This window comes from Oxyura jamaicensis, chromosome 1 (assembly GCF_011077185.1).
Source record: "Oxyura jamaicensis isolate SHBP4307 breed ruddy duck chromosome 1, BPBGC_Ojam_1.0, whole genome shotgun sequence".
Classification (NCBI taxonomy): domain Eukaryota; kingdom Metazoa; phylum Chordata; class Aves; order Anseriformes; family Anatidae; genus Oxyura; species Oxyura jamaicensis.
The window spans coordinates 113,813,968-113,833,443 of NC_048893.1; the positions used below are offsets into that span (position 1 = coordinate 113,813,968).

Sequence of the window (19,476 nt, forward strand, 5' to 3'; positions counted from 1 at the left end):
CCTCTCTTTAGGCTTTAGTTAAAAACATCACAAACAGGTTAAGAAAGGTTTTGGGAAATCATTTTAGGTTGCTTTCCTGCCCCATAGAGTAGATGCTTTCCAGCATCTATTAAAAAAAAAAAAAAAAAAGGCATTTGAAAGTTCTTAAGCAATCTCTTTTGAGGACTAAAGTAGTTCTTAATATGCTAACTGAAGGACAATGAGTGGCTGTGGAAGAGGCTGCTGGTTTGTAGATGTGGTATGAAATGACTTTATGTCCAGTGATGGTTAGATATTTGAGAAGTAAGTTTGATGGTGCTGTACAGTATGTGTTGATACAGGGAAAGACCTTTCTCACAAACTTAGCAGTTATTAGAAGCTTAGGGCAAGGTAAGGAAAGTGACCTGCAGACAGTGTGGCTGCATTGGAAAACAAGCTTAAAGATGACTGAGAAGCAACCGGATTGCGTAGCTTCAAGCAGTATACCTTTAAGGCACACCTGGGGAAGTAATTATTCCAATTGTAGGTTAGTATTTTGCATTTAACTTGATTACGTGCAGCTTTAGTGAAAGAATCATGTACTGTACGTATCTCATTTTGTTTTTGAAGTATTAGCTGCGAGTCTTTAGGATACTCTCTAATATTTTGCTAAATATGTTATACCGTGATGTATCCTGGAATGATGCATACACTATGCTCTCATGTAATAAGAGCAAATGGGCTATAGTCACTGAGAAAAAGGTACTTTCAAAAAAGACAGGAGGATACATGTGCATTTTCTTGAGTATTTTCTCTGTTTGAGTTCTCATTTTTAATACACTTATTTTCTTGTGCCACTTATAACACGGGTTTGTTGCAAACTTCTCAAAAGTGTGTCTTGGGGGCAATAAGAAATCTAAAAAGTGACTTGTTCTGGTAATTTTGTTGCAGTAACTTAGTTACTGGTTATGACTTCATGTGAAATACTATGTAGCTACTAAAAATACACAGCTTATAATATCTTCTTGTCTTTTAACAGGATCTGTCCCATGCCACCATTGAAATGTACACCAATATTGGAAGAATTCGCTCAGCTAAGCTTGTTGGAAAGGACTTGGCAGAGTTTTATATGTAAATGAAAGCTTGAATATAATACTTGAGGAAAATAACCTGTATTTCAAAAGGAATTTTAAAAAGTATTTTTTATTGCAAACATACCCTAAGTTTCGCCCTGTTTTGTTTTTTTTTTTGGGTGGAGGGCGGAATTGGATGGGGGGAGGCAAAGGGAAGATGAGAACCCTGTCAATCTTTTTATTTTAATCCCTAATTCTCACCTCATTTTAGCACTCATACCTTAACTTTCCTATGTTCTTTATCTTGATCTTCTGCTAAGGAGGCAAGGGTTAGGAGGAAGACATAACCTTGCATTTCCTGTTACCTGCTTCCTACCGTGACTTCTGATTCGCTTCAAAATTTACGTTCTTAAACATACACAGACACATTTATGTACATAAATACTTAAAAGCCAGAAAATATGTTCTTTTGAGAGGAATTTGTTTTGTATTTGAAGATTTTTATTACAAAATGTTTAGTTCTCCCTCTGTGAAACTTTGATTTCATTCCTGGTTTCTAAATATATTTTCTGTCTGCTGTTAAATTCCACTAAAGGGCCTTCCTGTGTTAGTTTTTTTTGTCTTTAATCTTAAAGAATTTGGGAGTAGTGATTGTTTTTTGTTTGTTTCTTTCTTTTTTGGGTGCTCTTACCTTTGGGCATGCTTCTCATCTAGGTTCATGAAATAAGTCTGAACTTCTTTCCACAATAGATTCTCTTAAATTAACTTTCCTAAAATAATTAATTTTCACCTGAGGGATTAACATCAGATTTAAAGACTACAATGGAAGTGTTATGCAGCAATAAAATGATACTTTCATTAAAGCATTTTCCTGCTCTAGAATTGTTGAGCAACCATAATTTTAGTTATCTGTCAGAAGTTTGAAATGACTTTATCATGAAAATGCATTTATGGGAGGTAGGTTTGCTTCACTTACTCCAATTTGTGATAGATCTGTATATGAGGTCTCATTGACATGGTATGCTTAGAGATGGTATGTTAATTGCAGTTCTGCTTGCTTAAATGACTTGCAGAAAAGTAGGCCGAGACATTGAGGTGGCCCCTAGCAAAATGAATAGTATAGTGTTGTTCTGCATTCATATAGAGTATTCCCCATGACCACTTCAAAAAAAAAAAAAGTGTGTAGACAGTGGCCTCAAAGACTCCTGTATCACTCTGTATTCATTTGTTTATTTTTAAAGGAGGAAGAAAGGTCCACAGAAGGCAGAGATCTATCTTCAAGGAGCACTGAAAACTTACCTTTCTGAGGGCTGGGCACTGCTTGTCACGCATACGAGAAAACAGTTAGCAGAATGTCAGAAACACCTTGGGCAAATAGAAAAGTATCCTCTAAAAGATGGAGCCAAAAAAATCAAAACTGGATAAAATTATATTTATTTTTCTGGTTTTGGACTTTTCTTTCTGAACTAAACTTAAACAATGTAAATGTCTGTCCCTTTTTGAAAATTGTTAAATCACTTTTAAACACTCTTATTTTTTTCTGCTTCTCTGCATGTGGCACTCACAAAACCTGAGCTAGTAATATTGCAGTTTTTTGCACTTACCTGAGCATTTGTGCATCCTCAGCACTCAAAAGTACAAGGAATGCCTTATAACTTAGTATGGTAAATGGGGCTCTAACAGCTAGCAGCTTCTCAACAGAGTAAACTGGAAAGTAAACAAATACTCTGGTTATTTAATTCTAAATGTGCAGTGTAATGCAACAAGTTGGGTCTGTAACTTGTATGCTTTATTTATCTGTTGTCAAAAAATGAACTTTTAATGCTCACTGATCTTTTTAAGTAGGAGTTGGGGGAGAAGTTTGCACAAGTTAATTGATCTGCAAAAACTAGAGGTTCTGCAATGATCTCAGATGACAGTAAATCTTCCATGGCTTCTTTTCTAATGGAAGCATGTGGTGATGATGAAGGCAGGTCTTATATTAAAAGATTAGAAAGGCAGTACTTGAACTGTTGTTTTCAGTCAAATTTCTGAATGTAATGAAAACATGCTACCTCATGTTTCCTTAACTTTGTTAGTTATCTTCAAACAAGCAGTCTTTTAGCTAGTGATAACCACTTAACAGAAGATGAACGCAAAAGCTTTTGCCAAGAAATACTAGATTTTGCCAATCAGCAAGAAGAGAATCAAGGTAAGTCTGATTCTTAAATACACAAAACTTAAGCTGCTCTAATCTTGATCTTTCCCTAAAAGCAGTCTGAAAAGCTTTTTCTCTTTGGTTTCATTACCTTGTGTATGAGTTCTGAACCAACATGGCTCTTTTTCCTGTCATCTTCAGAGCATTTATAAAACTTCTAAAATAATTAAGGCTATTCAGTGATGAAAGGGTAATTAAAGTTTTCATTCTGAATACTAGAAGGCTTTTGTTTCACCTTACCTATCTGTTTGTCTGCTTTGGCAGCTCATAAATTCCCTTGTATTGTTTTTTTTTCAATTGCTACTTAACTTGGACTCTGCATTGCCGGCATGCAGATGACAGCTCTGTGATGATATTTTGTTTTCTGGTGTTAGATTTGTTGCTACCCACTTGCAGCTTATTATTTTGACCATACCACCTTCTATTTTTATACGTTCTTCTGCATCATTAATATCTTATCTCTGAAATTGCTCGTAATCCATATAGAACACTTTCTGTAGATCTGAAGAGTTCATTGTTATGCAGAAGTTTTTCTCAATTAATGGATATATTATACGCTATTCTAGACATGCTTCTTAATTAAGTTTTGGTACTGCCTTCAGTGTCTTTTTTTTTTTTTAATGTAAAAAAGTAAGAGACCCTTATCTGGTAAAGCTGATGGCTCAAGGCATCCGTCTGATTTGTTAGTTTATTAGGCTTGTATTTGCTCTTTATTTATGTGCTCTGGGCATTTTGCCATTGTGCTCATCTATGACAATTTATGTAGTATGGAAATGTTAAACTTCCACTTAGATACTATCTCTTCACTTCATTGTCTCAACAGGTTAAGGAGTAGTAAAACCGTAGAAGATGAATTGTTAGAAAATAAATCCCAGCATCTTAAACCTCATTTCTATGCAAGATAAAATATGAAAGTATTGGTTTGTGAAATGCTGAATGAAATGAAAAGGATTCATTGTGAGCAGTTGTTGAGCAGTTTAATTCTTAGACATTAAATTTTTGAGGGGGGGAAATCTGCTGATCCCCAGCAACAGAGGAAGAGAATAAAATCCCTGATTTTTTGTTTTGTTTGTTTTTCACCTTTTCAGGTCAAAAGGTTATATTGCCTATGCACTCCTTTGCACAGTTAAAAACTCTACATTTTGACCCTCCGAATGCTGTTGTCCATGTGGGTGGGAAGTTGTCTATTGAGTTGACTTTGCTGAGCCAAATGCCCATCCCTGTCCAAGTGGATCAGATTGCTATTCATGTTCACTTCAGCATTGAGAAGAATAATTACAGAAAAACAGCTGAGTGGCTCACTAAGCACAAAACCTCCAATGGTGTTATCAGCTTTCCAAGTGAGGTTGTAGGATTTCCTTTGTCAAAAAACAACTTGCCAGCGCTGGAGCTATATGAAATGTATGAACGAAGTCCCTCAGATAACTCTTTGAACACAGCGGGAATTATCTGCAAAAATGTGCACATGCTACTACGAAGGCAAGAGAGCAGCAGTTCTCTGGATATGCCCTCAGGGGTGACTTTGGAAGACGGAGCTCACATGTTAAAATGTCACAACTTGATACTCGAACCAGGGGTCAATAAAATAACTTTCACTACTCAGGTATGTTTTTATGGTTGAGTGAACATAACACTCGTGAAAGAACTAAAAGCATTGGTTGAGAAAAAACATAGTGCTGGCAAGTGGTACCTGTATTCCTGTTACAGTTTGCCATTCCCCTTGTGGCCATCTTTTCATTGCTCTAGACCATAATTTCCCTTTAAAGAGGGCTGTTGGTTTGGTGCCAAAATGTACTGGTGACTATCCTATTAGTAATTGTGAATCAGCCCTCCAAAACTTAAACGTCTTGATTATTGCTGCCAAAAATTAAACTGATGAATTCATATACAGGATAATGCACTGTTCATCAGGTCCGTCTTTGCCGATAAGCTTATTCAGAATAACGTTAAAATATTTTGATGGGACTGCATTTCCTAGCCTTCAGTAAGTGACTGTGTAGTTAAATTTGTTTGCTAGCCTGTTGTTCAGTATGGAAGGTGGTAGCGTATTTTTTCATTTAGTGGATATAGCAAACATCCTACTTGCAAAAAGTATGACAAAGTTAAGCTCAGCATTAAATATTTGAATTTAGAAGATGTCAGGATTAAAATTGCCCCGTCAGAATTAAAATTGCCCCATTATTTATCTTAATCATGCTATAAATGAGAAAGGACATAACATAAAGAACATAAGGATTCTCTGTTTACTCCTCCAAATTTATCTTCCTGTAGCACCTGTGAAAATAGGATTGCTATCTAAATGCCACCCTCAGAAACTGGCTCACAGTCCTGTTTCTGCCATGTAGTGTTGTCTATGAAACTCCTCCAGTTCCCCACTTACACACGCCTTCTAAGTCAGATTCATACTTGGAGTAATCCATTTTGCCCTCCTTTTTTTCCTCCGCTAGCTAAGTAGTCCCAGTAATTGCTGAAGTATTTAAGGGCAGTAGTGCTTATCTCTGTTCATGTTACGTTACTACTAGTGCTAGATGGCACGGTACCCAAGGCCTGCTGATTTCTACTTAGTAATCCCGGTGGTTTTGGTGTTTTTTTTTTTTTTTTTTTTTTTTTTGGGGGGGGGGGGGGTAATTTTTTTGTGGTGTGTGCATCTCTGTGGCGGGGGTGGTGTTTTTTTGTGTGTTCTGTTAATTTGTTTTTAAATGCTTAATTCATTTTGTGACCTCTTACTTTTCTGCTCTGTGGTTCACTTGTTTCTTTACTGTTGTTGCTTAATGAACCGAGGAAAGGCATTTCCCTCCCAGCTTGGTTCTGGCCAGTAAAATGCCAAGCCTTCTCAAAAGCAAGACTTCACCATCTGTTTGAAATTCCAGAAGTAGGAGCCGCTGGCCTTAAACATCTTGTCATTCTGTTCCTTGGTTTATCTTTAAATACCATCTCCCTCACCTCTGTAATTCTTCACAGGGAAGTATTTAGTAGAGTTCAATGCTACAGTAAGGAACATCAGCGTAGAGAAAGTTTATGTGAGAAAACACAGAAATTCAGCGTAGCACCTGCATGATTAATGAGGGATAGGGAAACAGAATGAGGAATGTAACAGGTGTTCCATAGCTGCTTCATTTTCTGAATGTTATCTGATCTGCATATTGGAAAGAGTATGGATGCTCTGAAAAAAGGAGTTCTGCAGTCATACGTGGTATATATGCCTGCTAGCAGCATATGTACCTGCGTGCCTTGGCATTTTCCAATTGCTTTAAATTAGCTTTGCTTCCCCCTCAAAAAAACAGAACAAAACAAAAACTAATTTTGAAATGAGTATCTACATACTTTCTTTTGATGACCCAAAATTTATAGCTTAACAGAGCTGACCAGGTAGTTTCTTTAGCATATTTTAGATCCTCCATGCCCAAGACTTTTTCCATTTTTAATTTCCTCCCGCTCCCCCTTCTTAAACTGTTACTTTCCATCTAGACATCAAACTTTATTTAGAGTAAAGCTTGAAGCTTTCTGTAGGCTTGCGTACTCTGCCTTTCCATTCCTCCAGGCCCTGGGGCAGAAAGTGCTGGAGAGATGTCCTTGTTACACGTGCACATGCACGTTATGGACCTTAAATGGCTAACAGGATGGAATTCAAGTCCCTGACGATACGATGTGAAATGGCAGTGATGTCATTTGAACTACCTACTGACCTCATTTTTTAAAAAAAAGTTTCTAATTCTTTCAAAGAATAGAAACATGTTAATGGGATTTGTGATTTGGTGAAGATGTAGTTTTCTGTAAAATAGCTTAATGTGTATGTAGAAGTGATTTCAGGTGAAGGAGCCTTAAGAAAGCCATTAGAGACTGATCTGAGCTGGCACTTTGGCATAGTAGGAGCTGGAAGCAATCTGAAGCCACAGAAGAAGAGAGATGGATGAAAAGCTAGATACAGATCTACTTTAATTTTGCCTTGTTCTGCATGTTATTGTAGAATGGACAGCCTTATGCTGATAACTTTCCCCAACTAATTTCCCAACCTTTCTTTCTTGAAGGACCTTCTCATGTGGAAAACCGCTCAGTATGAATCCTACTTACCTTTGTGAAGTTGTTCAAAGTATGACTTACCAGTCCTGAAAAGGAAAATTGGAATGTATTATGACTTTTGACAGTATGTTACTAGACAACACGATGAAAACTTCTCTAGATTTCAGCTGTAGTATTTACCCCATTTTTTAAAAATCTCTGACATTTCTCATTTCTAATTAAGCAGTGCTTAATCGCACTACTTCTGCAGAACAAGAGATGACAGTACTCCTAAGATGCAAAGGGAGAACTATTCTTCCTTTAAATTTCAGACTGATTATTAATATTATGTCAATTGATAGTAATCAATCCCTTGCAGTGTATTTCCTCCAGCTTTAAGAGATCAGAAAGCATTATCAAAGTTCCTCAGACCAGTATTTTCATCACATGGTGAGGTTTTAAGTATGCATATATTACAGAAGACTTCAATTGTGCTTTTCTGTTTGTAAAATAATGAAGGGATAAAATTTAGGATTTAGGATTTGCTGTGTAAGTAACTGTGTAAGTGAGGTTTAATGTTAAGTCATTGCAGCTTTTCTGCATAACTTTTAATCCTACTCTTTAGATTTAATTCTACCCAGCATCAATATGTATTGTATGAATTACACTTCGTAAAATGGCACATGGAAACATCTCCTGTTCCCTAGCAGTAGTAGCTAAGAGCAAATAGAACCAAAAATAAATATACTAGCAGATAATAATGCTACAGATTTGCTTTTTATAATGTTACGTAAAAACATGTAGAGTCACCTTATACAGGGCAAGGGAAGAGTTTGAAATTAGATATGTATTACTTTGTTGTAAGCATTCATGGGCTGGGTGTGGATGTGTGAAATCAATAGTGTATGCTGAAGGCTTGTATAAATGGTGTAGGATTTTATGAATGTTAGCCAAATAAGTGCTTTACTACTTGGTAAATATAATTTCAGCACTTAAATATAACTAATATTTTAATGTATGTGGCATGGGGAGGGCAGTAAGGAGGGAAACAAAAAGCATTCCCAAATAACAATTTGACAGTGTAGCTACTGTGTTGGCTATTCTGTTTACTGGTACATGTGATGTTTCTACTTGATTCAGCCAGCTCTCAGCAACCTATATCTTAATGAGGGAAATCGTGCACCTTGTGTGAAAATCTTGGCACTTAGTGATTCTGTAATTTACATGTGTAAAGAGTCTGATAGAAACGAGCTGAAAAAATACTTGTCCTTAGTGGAGGACAACTTTGTCCTAGAAGTATTTCCTAAGCTGAAAATGCCATTCAAATGTTTTCTTCAAAGGCCAAGGAACCCGGTACGTACACGCTCAGGCAACTGTGCACTTCAGTGGGAAAAGTACAGTTTGTCCTTCTTCATATTTATCCAATTGTGCAGTATGATGTATATTCTCAGGAGCCCCAGCTAAAAGTGGAACCATTGACTGGTAGGTACAACTGCTACGCTGAAGTTGCTGTGTTAAATTCTGTTATACTCTCATTGGAACTAGATTAAGTGTTTTGTCTTGATTTTTTTTTTTTTTTCTTTCAGAATGGTACTGCCTTACTCTTGGTTTTGAGCTAGCAGTCTAAAATTAAATCTCATTTTTCAAATGATTGATCAAGTGTGCTGTCAATGATGGCTAGTTTCTCAAGAACTAATTTCAGAGCTTGGCTCAAATTTGAACGTGTAGCGTCACTTAGATATTAGTTATGATTTGAGTTCCCATGTGGATCAGGAGAACTGAATAGTTAAATTTTTAATTGACAGATCGGTTATTTCTGTGACACTGCAGTCTCTGGTATTTAAGAAATATGTTGTAAGAATTGGATTTCTCTGCTGGAGATAATACAAAGTTATTAGAATTAACACTGAATTTCATCCATTGGTTTCATGGATGGCTGAGCATTACTTGTTGTAGAGTTTATTTTAGTTTATAAGCTGAAGTTAATAGTGATTTTATTTTCAGGCTATTAACTGAGGCAATTGAGTTAATGTGCATTTGCACTATCATCCCAGGTACAGGGGTTGCAATACGCGGTGAGGGAAGGACAGGCATATTGGGGAGAGGGGAATTATTCAAATTAGCTACTGATGAAATCTGATAGTTCTGATTCAGATAATTGAGTATCTGTGGGTATGCTGGCATTTTCATCTTGATTATTTAAATGTAGCATGTGCGTATGACTGGCACCATATATGCAAAAATATAAAGCTGTTTACAACCTGGAGAACTTTGCAAAAAGCTTAGTATGTTATTTGGGCTTGCAGCTTTTACTGAGTTCTGTGCTGCCATAGCTACGTGTTATGTAAGTGAGCTAATCAAAACCTGGGTCAGACACAGCATGGAGAAAAAGGTGGTTTCAATTTGAGTGACCAAACTCACTCTTTTGGATGGCTTAACATTGCTAAACACAAAAACCCAAACTTTTAAACTACCCAAAAATGTGTGACAAATTGCTTGGATGTGTTACCAGCAAACATTAGGAGTGCATTGTAACCATCTACTAATGAGTTCTGGAATCCCTTAACAACTTCTGCTTTCTTCTTCAGATAGCCTTTTGGCTGGTATTCCACAGAAAGTGAAATTCACAGTGACTACCGGTCATTACAGCATGAAGAATGGGGATGCTCTGCAGCTCAGTAACGCTGATGCCATGCCTATTCTGTACCATCCCGAGAGCAAGGCAGTGATCTATTCCAACACCAGGGGTAAGTGATGAAGTAAAAATCTTTAAATAGCTGAAAATTTAGAAACCCTGAAGTAAAGCTGCATTAATAACAATGACACCGTTTTTCAGTAGGTGTTATTAAGATCAATTTTAGGGACTTGCAACTCAGTACTTCAGTGCAGAAAAGTCTTAAACTTCCACCCTCAGAAAGTACTATGAACTTTTCAGGAAGTATAGCTGCATAACTTTTTCTTTCATAGATGAAATTCAGCAGGTATAGAGAAGTAGCTGCTGAGGTGAGCATCCTTTATGATTTCCAAATGTGTTGTGGTGAGCTTATACTGTGCAGGCTGTGCTATAACTAGACAACACATTTTTATTGTGAAGTAATCTAAGGTTTTACTTGGTGCTCTGTGTAAATGAAACATTTCCTTTAGCCAGCGTACATTTAAACACACGACATCAAAGGTTTTCTTTTTCTCTTCTGAACATGGATGCTGTTTTGTCTCCCTGGTTGCTCAAATACAATTAACTTTTACGTATAAGGGGACAACAGTCTTAAGAGACATGATAAAATTAAGATTAAAATAGTCAATACAGAAGCACCCTGTGTGTACTATTAAACATCCATGATGAATGCTGACTAAGAATATTGATCCGTGTGTTTCAGTAAATGGTAAGTTTGTTTGAGGCAAAAATGGAAACTTTGTGAAAACTTCAGAATGTGTCATATGATAGACTGAAGTATCTCTTCAGCTAATTGGAAGCTTGTTACCAAGTTGTCCTCTCCTTTCTTTCTTGGATATTGGAAAGGACTGCCACACTGAAGGTGGTTACCTTCCTGCAGTTTGAGAAGGGTAGAGCACTGCTATTGAGAAGTTGTGAACAGCAGTGGCATTTAAGGTGTGTGGATTATAGTTAATATGAGAAGGGTACTAGGGAACCACATAACATGTTTTCTTATTGTTTCTGAAAACATGAAGGTCTTGCTAGGAAATGGTTGTGGTACCATGTATTTTTAATGACAGAAACCAGCCTAAAAAGCTAACTTTACTTAATTACAACTTAAAATGAAAATCAGGAAGGGATGAATGTCTTAAAATCACTTTTCTCCCCATTCTACACAACTATAGAAAAGATCTCAGAATCGTCATTAAAGATTCAGTCTTCTGAAAAGATTACAAGCATCAGTTTGCCAGTGGCTCCTGCATATCATGTGATTGAGTTTGAACTAGAAGTCATGTATTTGCCATCAGCCACAGAATCTGCCATGGAGAGAGAAAACGCTACAAATAAAGAAGTTCACAGAAAAAACAAAGAGAAGCAGAAACAGGACAACTGTATGGCTACTGTTGATCAAAAAGTAAGATGACATTTAACACTTTCGTTATGAAATCTTGATCACAGGGCCATGAACTCCACAAAATATAAGTGGTGGTAGTGGCAGGAGAAACTGCCAGCATTGAACTAACTTTCCCTTAAAATGTAAATACAAAAATCATTCTAAATGTTATAAAAGTAAAGAATATATAAGCAGAAATATACACTGTCTACTATGTGCCCAACTGTTCCAGTTGTTAGTACTCTGAGATTTAATATTCTGTTAGTCTCAGTTTTTATAGGGTGGATGATACTTGTGTCTTCATGAAAGGTAGCATGGTGGTCTTTAAATCCTCCCTTCTGACTCATGGAAAAGATGTTTCTTCCCTTGCAAATCATATCTACTTGTATGTGAATAGCAGGGTAAAAAGGAATAGCTACAGAATAGCATAACTAAAATGTGATGTGACAAAAGATACCTCTCCTCCCCTGCGTATACAAATATGTTGCTAAATGTACGTGCTTTAGAGCTGGAAGAATGGCAGCCTAACTTCAAGACAAACTCATTAGTTAAGTGTGCTGCTTAAAGTTTAAACAAATACATTTAATGTATTTTAAAATATTTTAAGCTTATATTTAATAAAATACTATAAAGATATTTCACTAATAGTTCTTACAGCAATATAATTAATATTGACCTTTTACCAGATTATTGTATTAAGATGCTATTAATATTGTCACTGTTCTTTATCTTGTCTTTCTTCTATGCACCTTCCTTTATTTCTGGTTTTCAAAATTGGATGTGGGAGTTTCCACAGGAAAAGCTTCTTCAAGATTTCATACCTGCTCAGGGAAAAAAAAAAAAAGAAAAAAAAAAAAAGGCAAAAGACTAATGTTTTTCTCAGATTAGTTCTTGACATACTGATTTTTTCTTTTTTTTCCTTCTGGATGCATTAGATGTAGATATTTGCTGAGTAAATGTTTGTTTTGAAATGAGGAGAAACATAAAATCGTTATATCAAAGACCATTACGAATAAAAACTTTGTCCCCTTTTTCCTTTAGGTAACCATTGATTGTCCTTGGTCAATTTACTCCACTATTATTGCATTAACATTCTGCATACCTTTTAATGCCAAGCATTCCTTATTGTCAGCTGGCAAACGGTAATGTACTCATTAAGTATTTATTGTTTCTTCTTAGAAAACAGAGTTGGATTTTCATAAGTAATATTTGTAGCTGGCCTTTTTTTTTTTAGGTTGGGCTTCTGTTCTGCACAGCTTTGCACTGAAAGTTCGCATATTTTCTCTAGTGCTCTTTCATAACTATTAAATCAGTTTTCAGTTATTTCAGTTACATGGTTTCAGTTATTCTGGAAACAAGACCACGAGAAACCAAGCTAGCTAATTTCTGTGTATTTATTTGTTTTTATTTAATAAGAAAGAGGGTGTTTTACAGCCTCATTTCTACAGATTAATAAATACTGAGAAAAGACTGCAAGAAAGAAATACACTTGCTTTTATGTTTTTGTATGAGCCGTGAACTTTGACAGCAATTTATGGACGTGTGCTTTTAAGTGTAAATATTCAAATTTGGTAGCAAATTGAACAAACTGATATGTTTTTCAGGAAGTATGTTCAAGTCTGCATACAGAATTTGTCAGAACTCTGTTTCCAGCTTTCAGACAACAGCCTAAAAAATTCTGCTGACTGTACAGATTTGCAGCTGGTACCTCTGAACCCTGATTCTCAACAGGTAAAGATGCTCTTCATTTGTGAGCTTGTGACAGGAGGGTCAGATGAAACTTTTCGCTAGTAATACTAGCACTTCTAAACATAGTTTTTCTAGTAAGGCTGATAACTGATGATTGGTCAGATCTTTGTGGTCGTATGAGTAATTTTGATTCTTAAATTTCATTTGGAAGGCACTTAGATCTGTGGATGTCAGATTAAATTGTAAAAGATACAGAGATTATTAGCTAAGTTTTCAGACTAGTCCATTTGCTTCTTACAAAAGCAAATATCCCTTTGAAATTTTTCAGCCCTGTATGAACATGGCCAAATTGCTCACTCTTGTTGACTAGGAAAAGGATATGCAGACATGCTTAATATCTTTATTAAGTATGACTTAAGTGTGAAAAATATTTTATTAGTGTTCCCTCTTGAATCACTGATTCAGACAGTGAAATGTTTCTCTGCTTTTAACAATGCACAGATAATCAAAAGATTTCATTAGTACTTACTTCGGTTGCATATTTTTCCTGTTTTACTGTACACTAACCAGGTAGCCTTGTTTTTATAGTCTGTATTAATGCCAGAACATAAAAATGTATGTATGTGCACGTGCATTTCCATTTCTTTCTCAGAGGAAGGAAAGAGCTAATACTATAATCAATTTCTCTTGCAGGTCATATATAGTAAGCAATCAATATTCTTTGTATGGGAATTGAAGTGGACAAAAGAGCTCCCTCTCTCCTTGCAGTGCCTGTTTTCAGTCAGCTTTTGTCCAGCTACCTCTGAAAAACAGTCTCTTACCCTGAAGCCGTTCACTTATGAGTTCCAAGTGGAAAATTTTTTTGTAAGTACTTGTAAGTATATCATATATTAACTGAATATGGTTTCCTAATATATGCAAAGGTAAGTCAAGAAATAGGTTTTAAAACTTCTCTTTACACAATGAGATCGATACCTACGTAGAACCATTGGAAAGCTAGATAGTCGAACTGCAAAACTGAAGAGAAGATAAAATCATACACCTGTCCCTGGAGTGGGACAGGGGGAGAGCAACACCTGTGTGAGTTTCTCTGATCTTGTTCCTTGTTTTGGTTTTGTTCTGTGTTTGTTTTCCCCTCCCTGGGCTTGGGCCACCGAGAACGTCCCTAGACTACTGAGCTACTTTTTCCCTGGTGACTTCAGACAGCCTTCTCTAGCCATTTTCAAAGGTCTTTGCTGTTGTAAGCATCTGAATTGTTTTTGTTTCACTTGAGATGAGCTCCACTGATGAAATATTTAGGGTTTGCTAGGCCATTATCTTAAATGTTTCTTCTTTTCCTTTATGGTCAATCTTCTTACTCTTTGATCAGCTAGAAAGCTTAGCCAGGTATGACTTCCCATTAAAGGAATTCTATCAACGTTACTTAATTTCATCTCTAAATTCACTCTTGTGTTACCCTGTTTGATGCTTGGGTAAAAAGTAGCAAAATGAGAAATCTTTCATTGGATTAAACCTTTTGGTCCGTTTTTAGTGTTGCTATGTTTTCTACCTGCTTATGACAAACTGGCACCAAGGAACAAGGTATTTGTTTACCTATCAACATGTCACTAGCATTTTTGGCGCTTGTATCAGCATCCTTCTCTGGATCTTTTTTAAGGGAAATGAATGTACTAAGCAGCGTTTATTTTCTTTTCTTCTCTTTTTTGTTGTTGGTAGAAATTAAATTTTGAAGTAATTAAATTAGTTCTTTGGTAATAGAAACACTTTTATTCTGGCAATTATGATGGTAAAAGTGATGAAACAGTTCTCTATTACTTGGAATTTTGTGTGACGTGTCTAGAAAGTGAGGAGACAAGAAGCCAAAAAAAAAACCTTGCTTCATTTATAAGATTGTTATCAATTTAGGAATATTGAAAGGCTGAAGAGTTGAAACATGGAAGTGGAGGGAAAAATTGTGTACTTGCTGCTGGTATCAAAAATAGTTGGAATCAAATTTGGGTTTACTTAGCAATATAGTGAAGTGAATATTACTTATAACTGAATCTTGCATTAAAGAGATATAAAAGGACATGGATATTAAATGCATAGTTAAGTTCATACTGCTTCAATTGTCCAATTTTGTTTAAATACATGTAAAGTTCCCTTTTTTGCATGATAACAGTACTTCTTTTTTCCTTACAGACATTGTACCATGTGAAAACTGAGATTTTTCCACCACTGGGAACAGAGTACTGTAAAACAGGCTCACTCTGCTCTTTAGAGGTGTCCATCACCCGACTTGTTGACCTCTCAGAGGTTGACAGAGATGAAGCATTAACAGAATCAGATGGATATTGCACAACAAAACTTATGTATGAAGGTAAGAATATTTCTCTTAGGCGTATTGACAAAATTTCCCAGTAGTTTTATTTCAATAATGTAATCTGCTAGAGCTTCTATGACTCACATTCTGGTATTGTGAGCATGGCTCCCCTGTGTGAAGCAGTTTTCATTTAATTAGGTTGAGTGTTGTGGTTTAACCCTGGTAGGCAGGTGAGTACCACACATGGTACTCAGCTCACTCTCCCCAGAGCAGAATGGGGGAGAGAATCAGAAAGGTAAACATGAGAAAACTCATGGTCTGAGATAAAGACAGTTTAGTAGGTAAAACAAAAGCTGCACACACAAGCAAAACAAAACAAGGAATTTGTTCACTACGTGCCATCTGCATATAGAGGTTCAGGGAAGCAGGACTTCATCATGTGTTATGGTTACTTGGGAAGACAAGCGACATAACTCTGAATATGCCTCCCATCTTCTTTCTTTCCCCCAGCTTTTATTGCTCAGCATGACACCACATGGCATGCGACATCCCTTCAGTCAGTCTGGGTCAGCTGTCCTGGCTGTGTCCCCTCCCAGCTTCTTGCATGTCCCCAGCCTCCTCACTGGCAGGGCAGTGTGAGAGGCAGAAGAGTCCTTGACTCCTCATGAGCACTCCTCACCAACACCTAAAACAGTGGTGTGTTATCAACAGTTCTTCAATCACTATTCGAAGAACATAGCACCATATGAGCTACTATGAAGAAAATTAACTCTAACATAGCCAACATCAGGACGTTGAGAATATTTTGTTTTCCTCTTTATATTCCACTTGAAGACAAATTAAATGTTGTCCAAACCGGATAGATCGTTGTTTGAGGCCCAACTATGGTCTTTTTGGTATAGGTCTGTTTTCTTACTTTGCATAGCTCTTCACACACACAAGCCTGTGAGTTCTTAGGTATTACAGAAATAAGGATTTTAAAGTGCTCTAAACTATACTAAGGATTCACTGATTTTTCAAAGATGATCTTTTTAGTGTTTTTTTTTATTATTATTTTATTTTTGCAGTTGTTGACAACAGTAGTAACTGGGCGGTCTGCGGAAAAAGTTCTGGAGTGATATCTATGCCTGTAGCAGCTCGAGCAACTCACAAAGTCCACATGGAAGTGATGCCACTGTTTGCTGGATATCTACCCTTTCCTGACGTCAGATTATTTAAATACCTCCCTCATCATTCTGCTCACTCCATGCAACTCGATGCTGGTAAAGCTATCTTGAATACATGGCTACTTGCAGAAATGGTTCTGCTTCTTCCATGTTCATGAGTAAAGAGGAAAGCAAAGAAGTGTATTGAGCAAGTAGCCTTAGGTGTTCTTACTTACCTTCATTCACAGTTCTGATTCGAAACTTACAAGATGCTGCTGCTCTAACAGGAACTTTTAATTCAGGTTCCAACTGTAATCTTTAAGGAGAAATAACAAATGCATTCTTTTCTTACTTCCTTTAAATATTGCTATGCAAATTAGTTATCAATTTATAGTCAAGTGAAAATGCATTTGATAATGAAGGCTCGAGATTAGAGGGTTGTCTGTTTACTGCACATCTAATGCATCTTCATTGGCTTTGAAAACTTAACCCAATTTTTGTAAGGACAAAGTAGGAAATAGAAGTGCTGAAGATGTGTGGCACGTAAACCAGATTAGATCAAGAGTTTAAATTACAACAGTGACCTCGAGTCTTTGTTTGCACTGCTGAGTAGCCCCAGAGCTGTAGTTAAAACTCATTCATGCAAACAATTTACCATATGTCAGCAGAGCTCCAGGAATTGCCAGTGTGTAGCCTGTGACAAGTGTGAGGTAATGCTACTTATATTTTCTGTGTAAACCAACATAATTCATACTGAGTCTGCTGCTAGCCAGAAGTGTGCAGTCTTAATTCAGCAGAGAAGTTCAGTAACTTGACACATGGTAAGTTGACCATGTGTCTGAGCTCTGGAATAATTTTGAGTTATCTCATCACTTAATAGAATGAAATTGTGTTTTTTTGTTTTATCACCTAATAAAATGAAATTGTGGGTTTTTGTTTTAAACAGATAGCTGGATCGAAAATGATAACCTATCTGTGGACAAGAATGTGGATGATCAAGCTGACAGCAGCAGCATAAGAAGCAGAGGCAGCTTGCATTCTGCAGCTAGCGGGGAACACAAAGGTTTGCCAATGCCCCGTCTGCAATCTTTTTCATCTGGTCAGGTCTTCAACTGCAGCATGGGTATGCAAATACTTGTCATTCCCAGCAAGGACGACCATGTTCTGGAAGTCAACATCACGTGACAACTTGGTATGAAAACAAGGAAAAACAAAAATCATTAGAAACTGGATATGAAAGCACTTTAAAGGATTATGACCTGATTAGTCTTTGTTGCAACATTTTAACGCTAAGGAGACCTATGGCACTCAACATTTACTGGCCATGGAAGCACCAGACAATTGTATCAATTTAAATGTACAGTGAAGCTTGTGTCAGCTAGTTTATATTGCCACTTCAGTATGTTTTGTGTAAGCTATTGGGTTTTCTCCCTTCAGTCACATCCTGCATCTCAACACAGGGCAACAAAAACAAAAAATCCAAATATTTGGACCACTTCTTTATTTTTGTCTAGCAGCTGATAGCTTTGTTTCATGCTTCCTACATATTTTAGAATTTAGGGTTGGATGACACAATTATCCAAATCTTGGATTTTTATGTAATTTACAGGCTTTTCCACACGTGCCAGAAGTACAACAAAGCATACCACAACTTCTTCATTGACTTAATAGTTGTCTTTTTTTTTTTTTTAATTTCTCATTGTTAATTCCTGTCATTGCAATCTTATATTAAACTTCCATCATTTCCATACTTAAATGCATGGAAGAGCTACTGCTATAAACAATCTTAACTGAACAAAATTCCTTAATTTTTTGAGGCTTTCTCCTTCACAGAGTAGACACTGTGATGTCACATATTATATGATTTTATTTTTTTGGGGGGTGGGCGGTGGGACGTCCTCTTGCATAGTTCTTACCAAAGAAAGATACTGATAGAATTTAATAATAAATTATTTGGCTTATTGAGTTCCCAGATTAATTTCTTTTATTAGCATTTCTAAGTGGCTTGGTTTTCTGTCCCAATTTTTAAATTGGGGCAAAAATTTCAGTATGATGTGATACTTGAACAGTCAACCTTTCATCACAAAGGCTTAGTGTAATTATTACTGATCAGAGGCCAGACTTCTGCGTTCATGAGGGAAGAAAGAGGTTGGTTTGATATAGGAAAGCTTGCAGATGTAGAATAATTGTGAAGCAAAGTTAAAACATGTAACTTAAAGAATTTCATTATTTATATCTTGAAGTGTAAATACAAAAAGTGTTTAAAAAAGAAAGTGTAATTTTTGTGAATGTTGCAAATTTCACCTGTGACTGGAAAAATTACAACTCCTTCTGATGTCCTGCTTCTGATATTGAAACTTGTGCATTTAACGTGAGAATGACCTTTTCTACTTGCAGTTCTATAATGGTGCATTGTGAACAGACTCCACAGAGGAAAACTGCCCCGTATCAAATACTCATCAGTAAAGCAAAACATAAATAATGATAATAATAAAGAGGAATTGCTCATTAGGCGACTTTTAGTTTGTTCTAAACTCAGGTTCTGCAAAATTATAAAGAGGAAGAAAAACCCTCTTTCCGAAAGAAATTGCAATTAAGTTGAAGAATGTATAAGCACCCTGCATTGGCCTAAATTTTTTTTAAACAATGTCTAAATAGATGTATAAGGTAGACCTGCTAGCTGAAAACGTTATTGTTATGCATCTTCTTTCTGTGAAGGAATGCCCTTTCTCTGTGGAAATCATACCCTTTTATTCTGGATAAAACCCAAAGCATCATTTAGTGTGAATGACTGCTGGGATTCTTTGACTGGAAAAGGTAACAAGTTAGTGACTTTGACACTGCAGGTATTATAATTAATTCCATTTTCATGGTTTGCTATTAAATCATTTTTTCACATTGTTCTGTAATATACTGTTAGATTAAACACATTGTACTAAGATTGTTTAATGAAATTGTAAGCGTTACAGTTCTAAATATACATGTTTTAAAAAGAAATCCACCTTCTCTGCCGCTGTGCCTCCTTTGAGTTTAGCCAAAGCTACGACAAAACAGTTAAATAAGG

General features: G+C 36.3%; 1 protein-coding gene across 1 annotated transcript in view; it reads left to right on the forward strand.

Moving 5' to 3' along the window:
• TRAPPC10 (trafficking protein particle complex 10) overlaps window positions 1-19,409 on the forward strand; it is a 41,550-nt gene extending 22,141 nt beyond the window's left edge. The window contains exons 11-23 of the mRNA XM_035315944.1: window positions 998-1,089; window positions 2,273-2,413; window positions 3,110-3,222; window positions 4,317-4,831; window positions 8,568-8,709; window positions 9,816-9,974; window positions 11,068-11,297; window positions 12,318-12,418; window positions 12,881-13,007; window positions 13,659-13,829; window positions 15,147-15,324; window positions 16,335-16,529; window positions 17,359-19,409. Of these exons, the coding sequence (XP_035171835.1) occupies window positions 998-1,089; window positions 2,273-2,413; window positions 3,110-3,222; window positions 4,317-4,831; window positions 8,568-8,709; window positions 9,816-9,974; window positions 11,068-11,297; window positions 12,318-12,418; window positions 12,881-13,007; window positions 13,659-13,829; window positions 15,147-15,324; window positions 16,335-16,529; window positions 17,359-17,597 (2,403 nt within the window). The 3' untranslated portion in view covers window positions 17,598-19,409. The remainder of the gene's footprint in view (window positions 1-997; window positions 1,090-2,272; window positions 2,414-3,109; window positions 3,223-4,316; window positions 4,832-8,567; window positions 8,710-9,815; window positions 9,975-11,067; window positions 11,298-12,317; window positions 12,419-12,880; window positions 13,008-13,658; window positions 13,830-15,146; window positions 15,325-16,334; window positions 16,530-17,358) is intronic.
• Window positions 19,410-19,476: the final 67 nt, after the last annotated feature.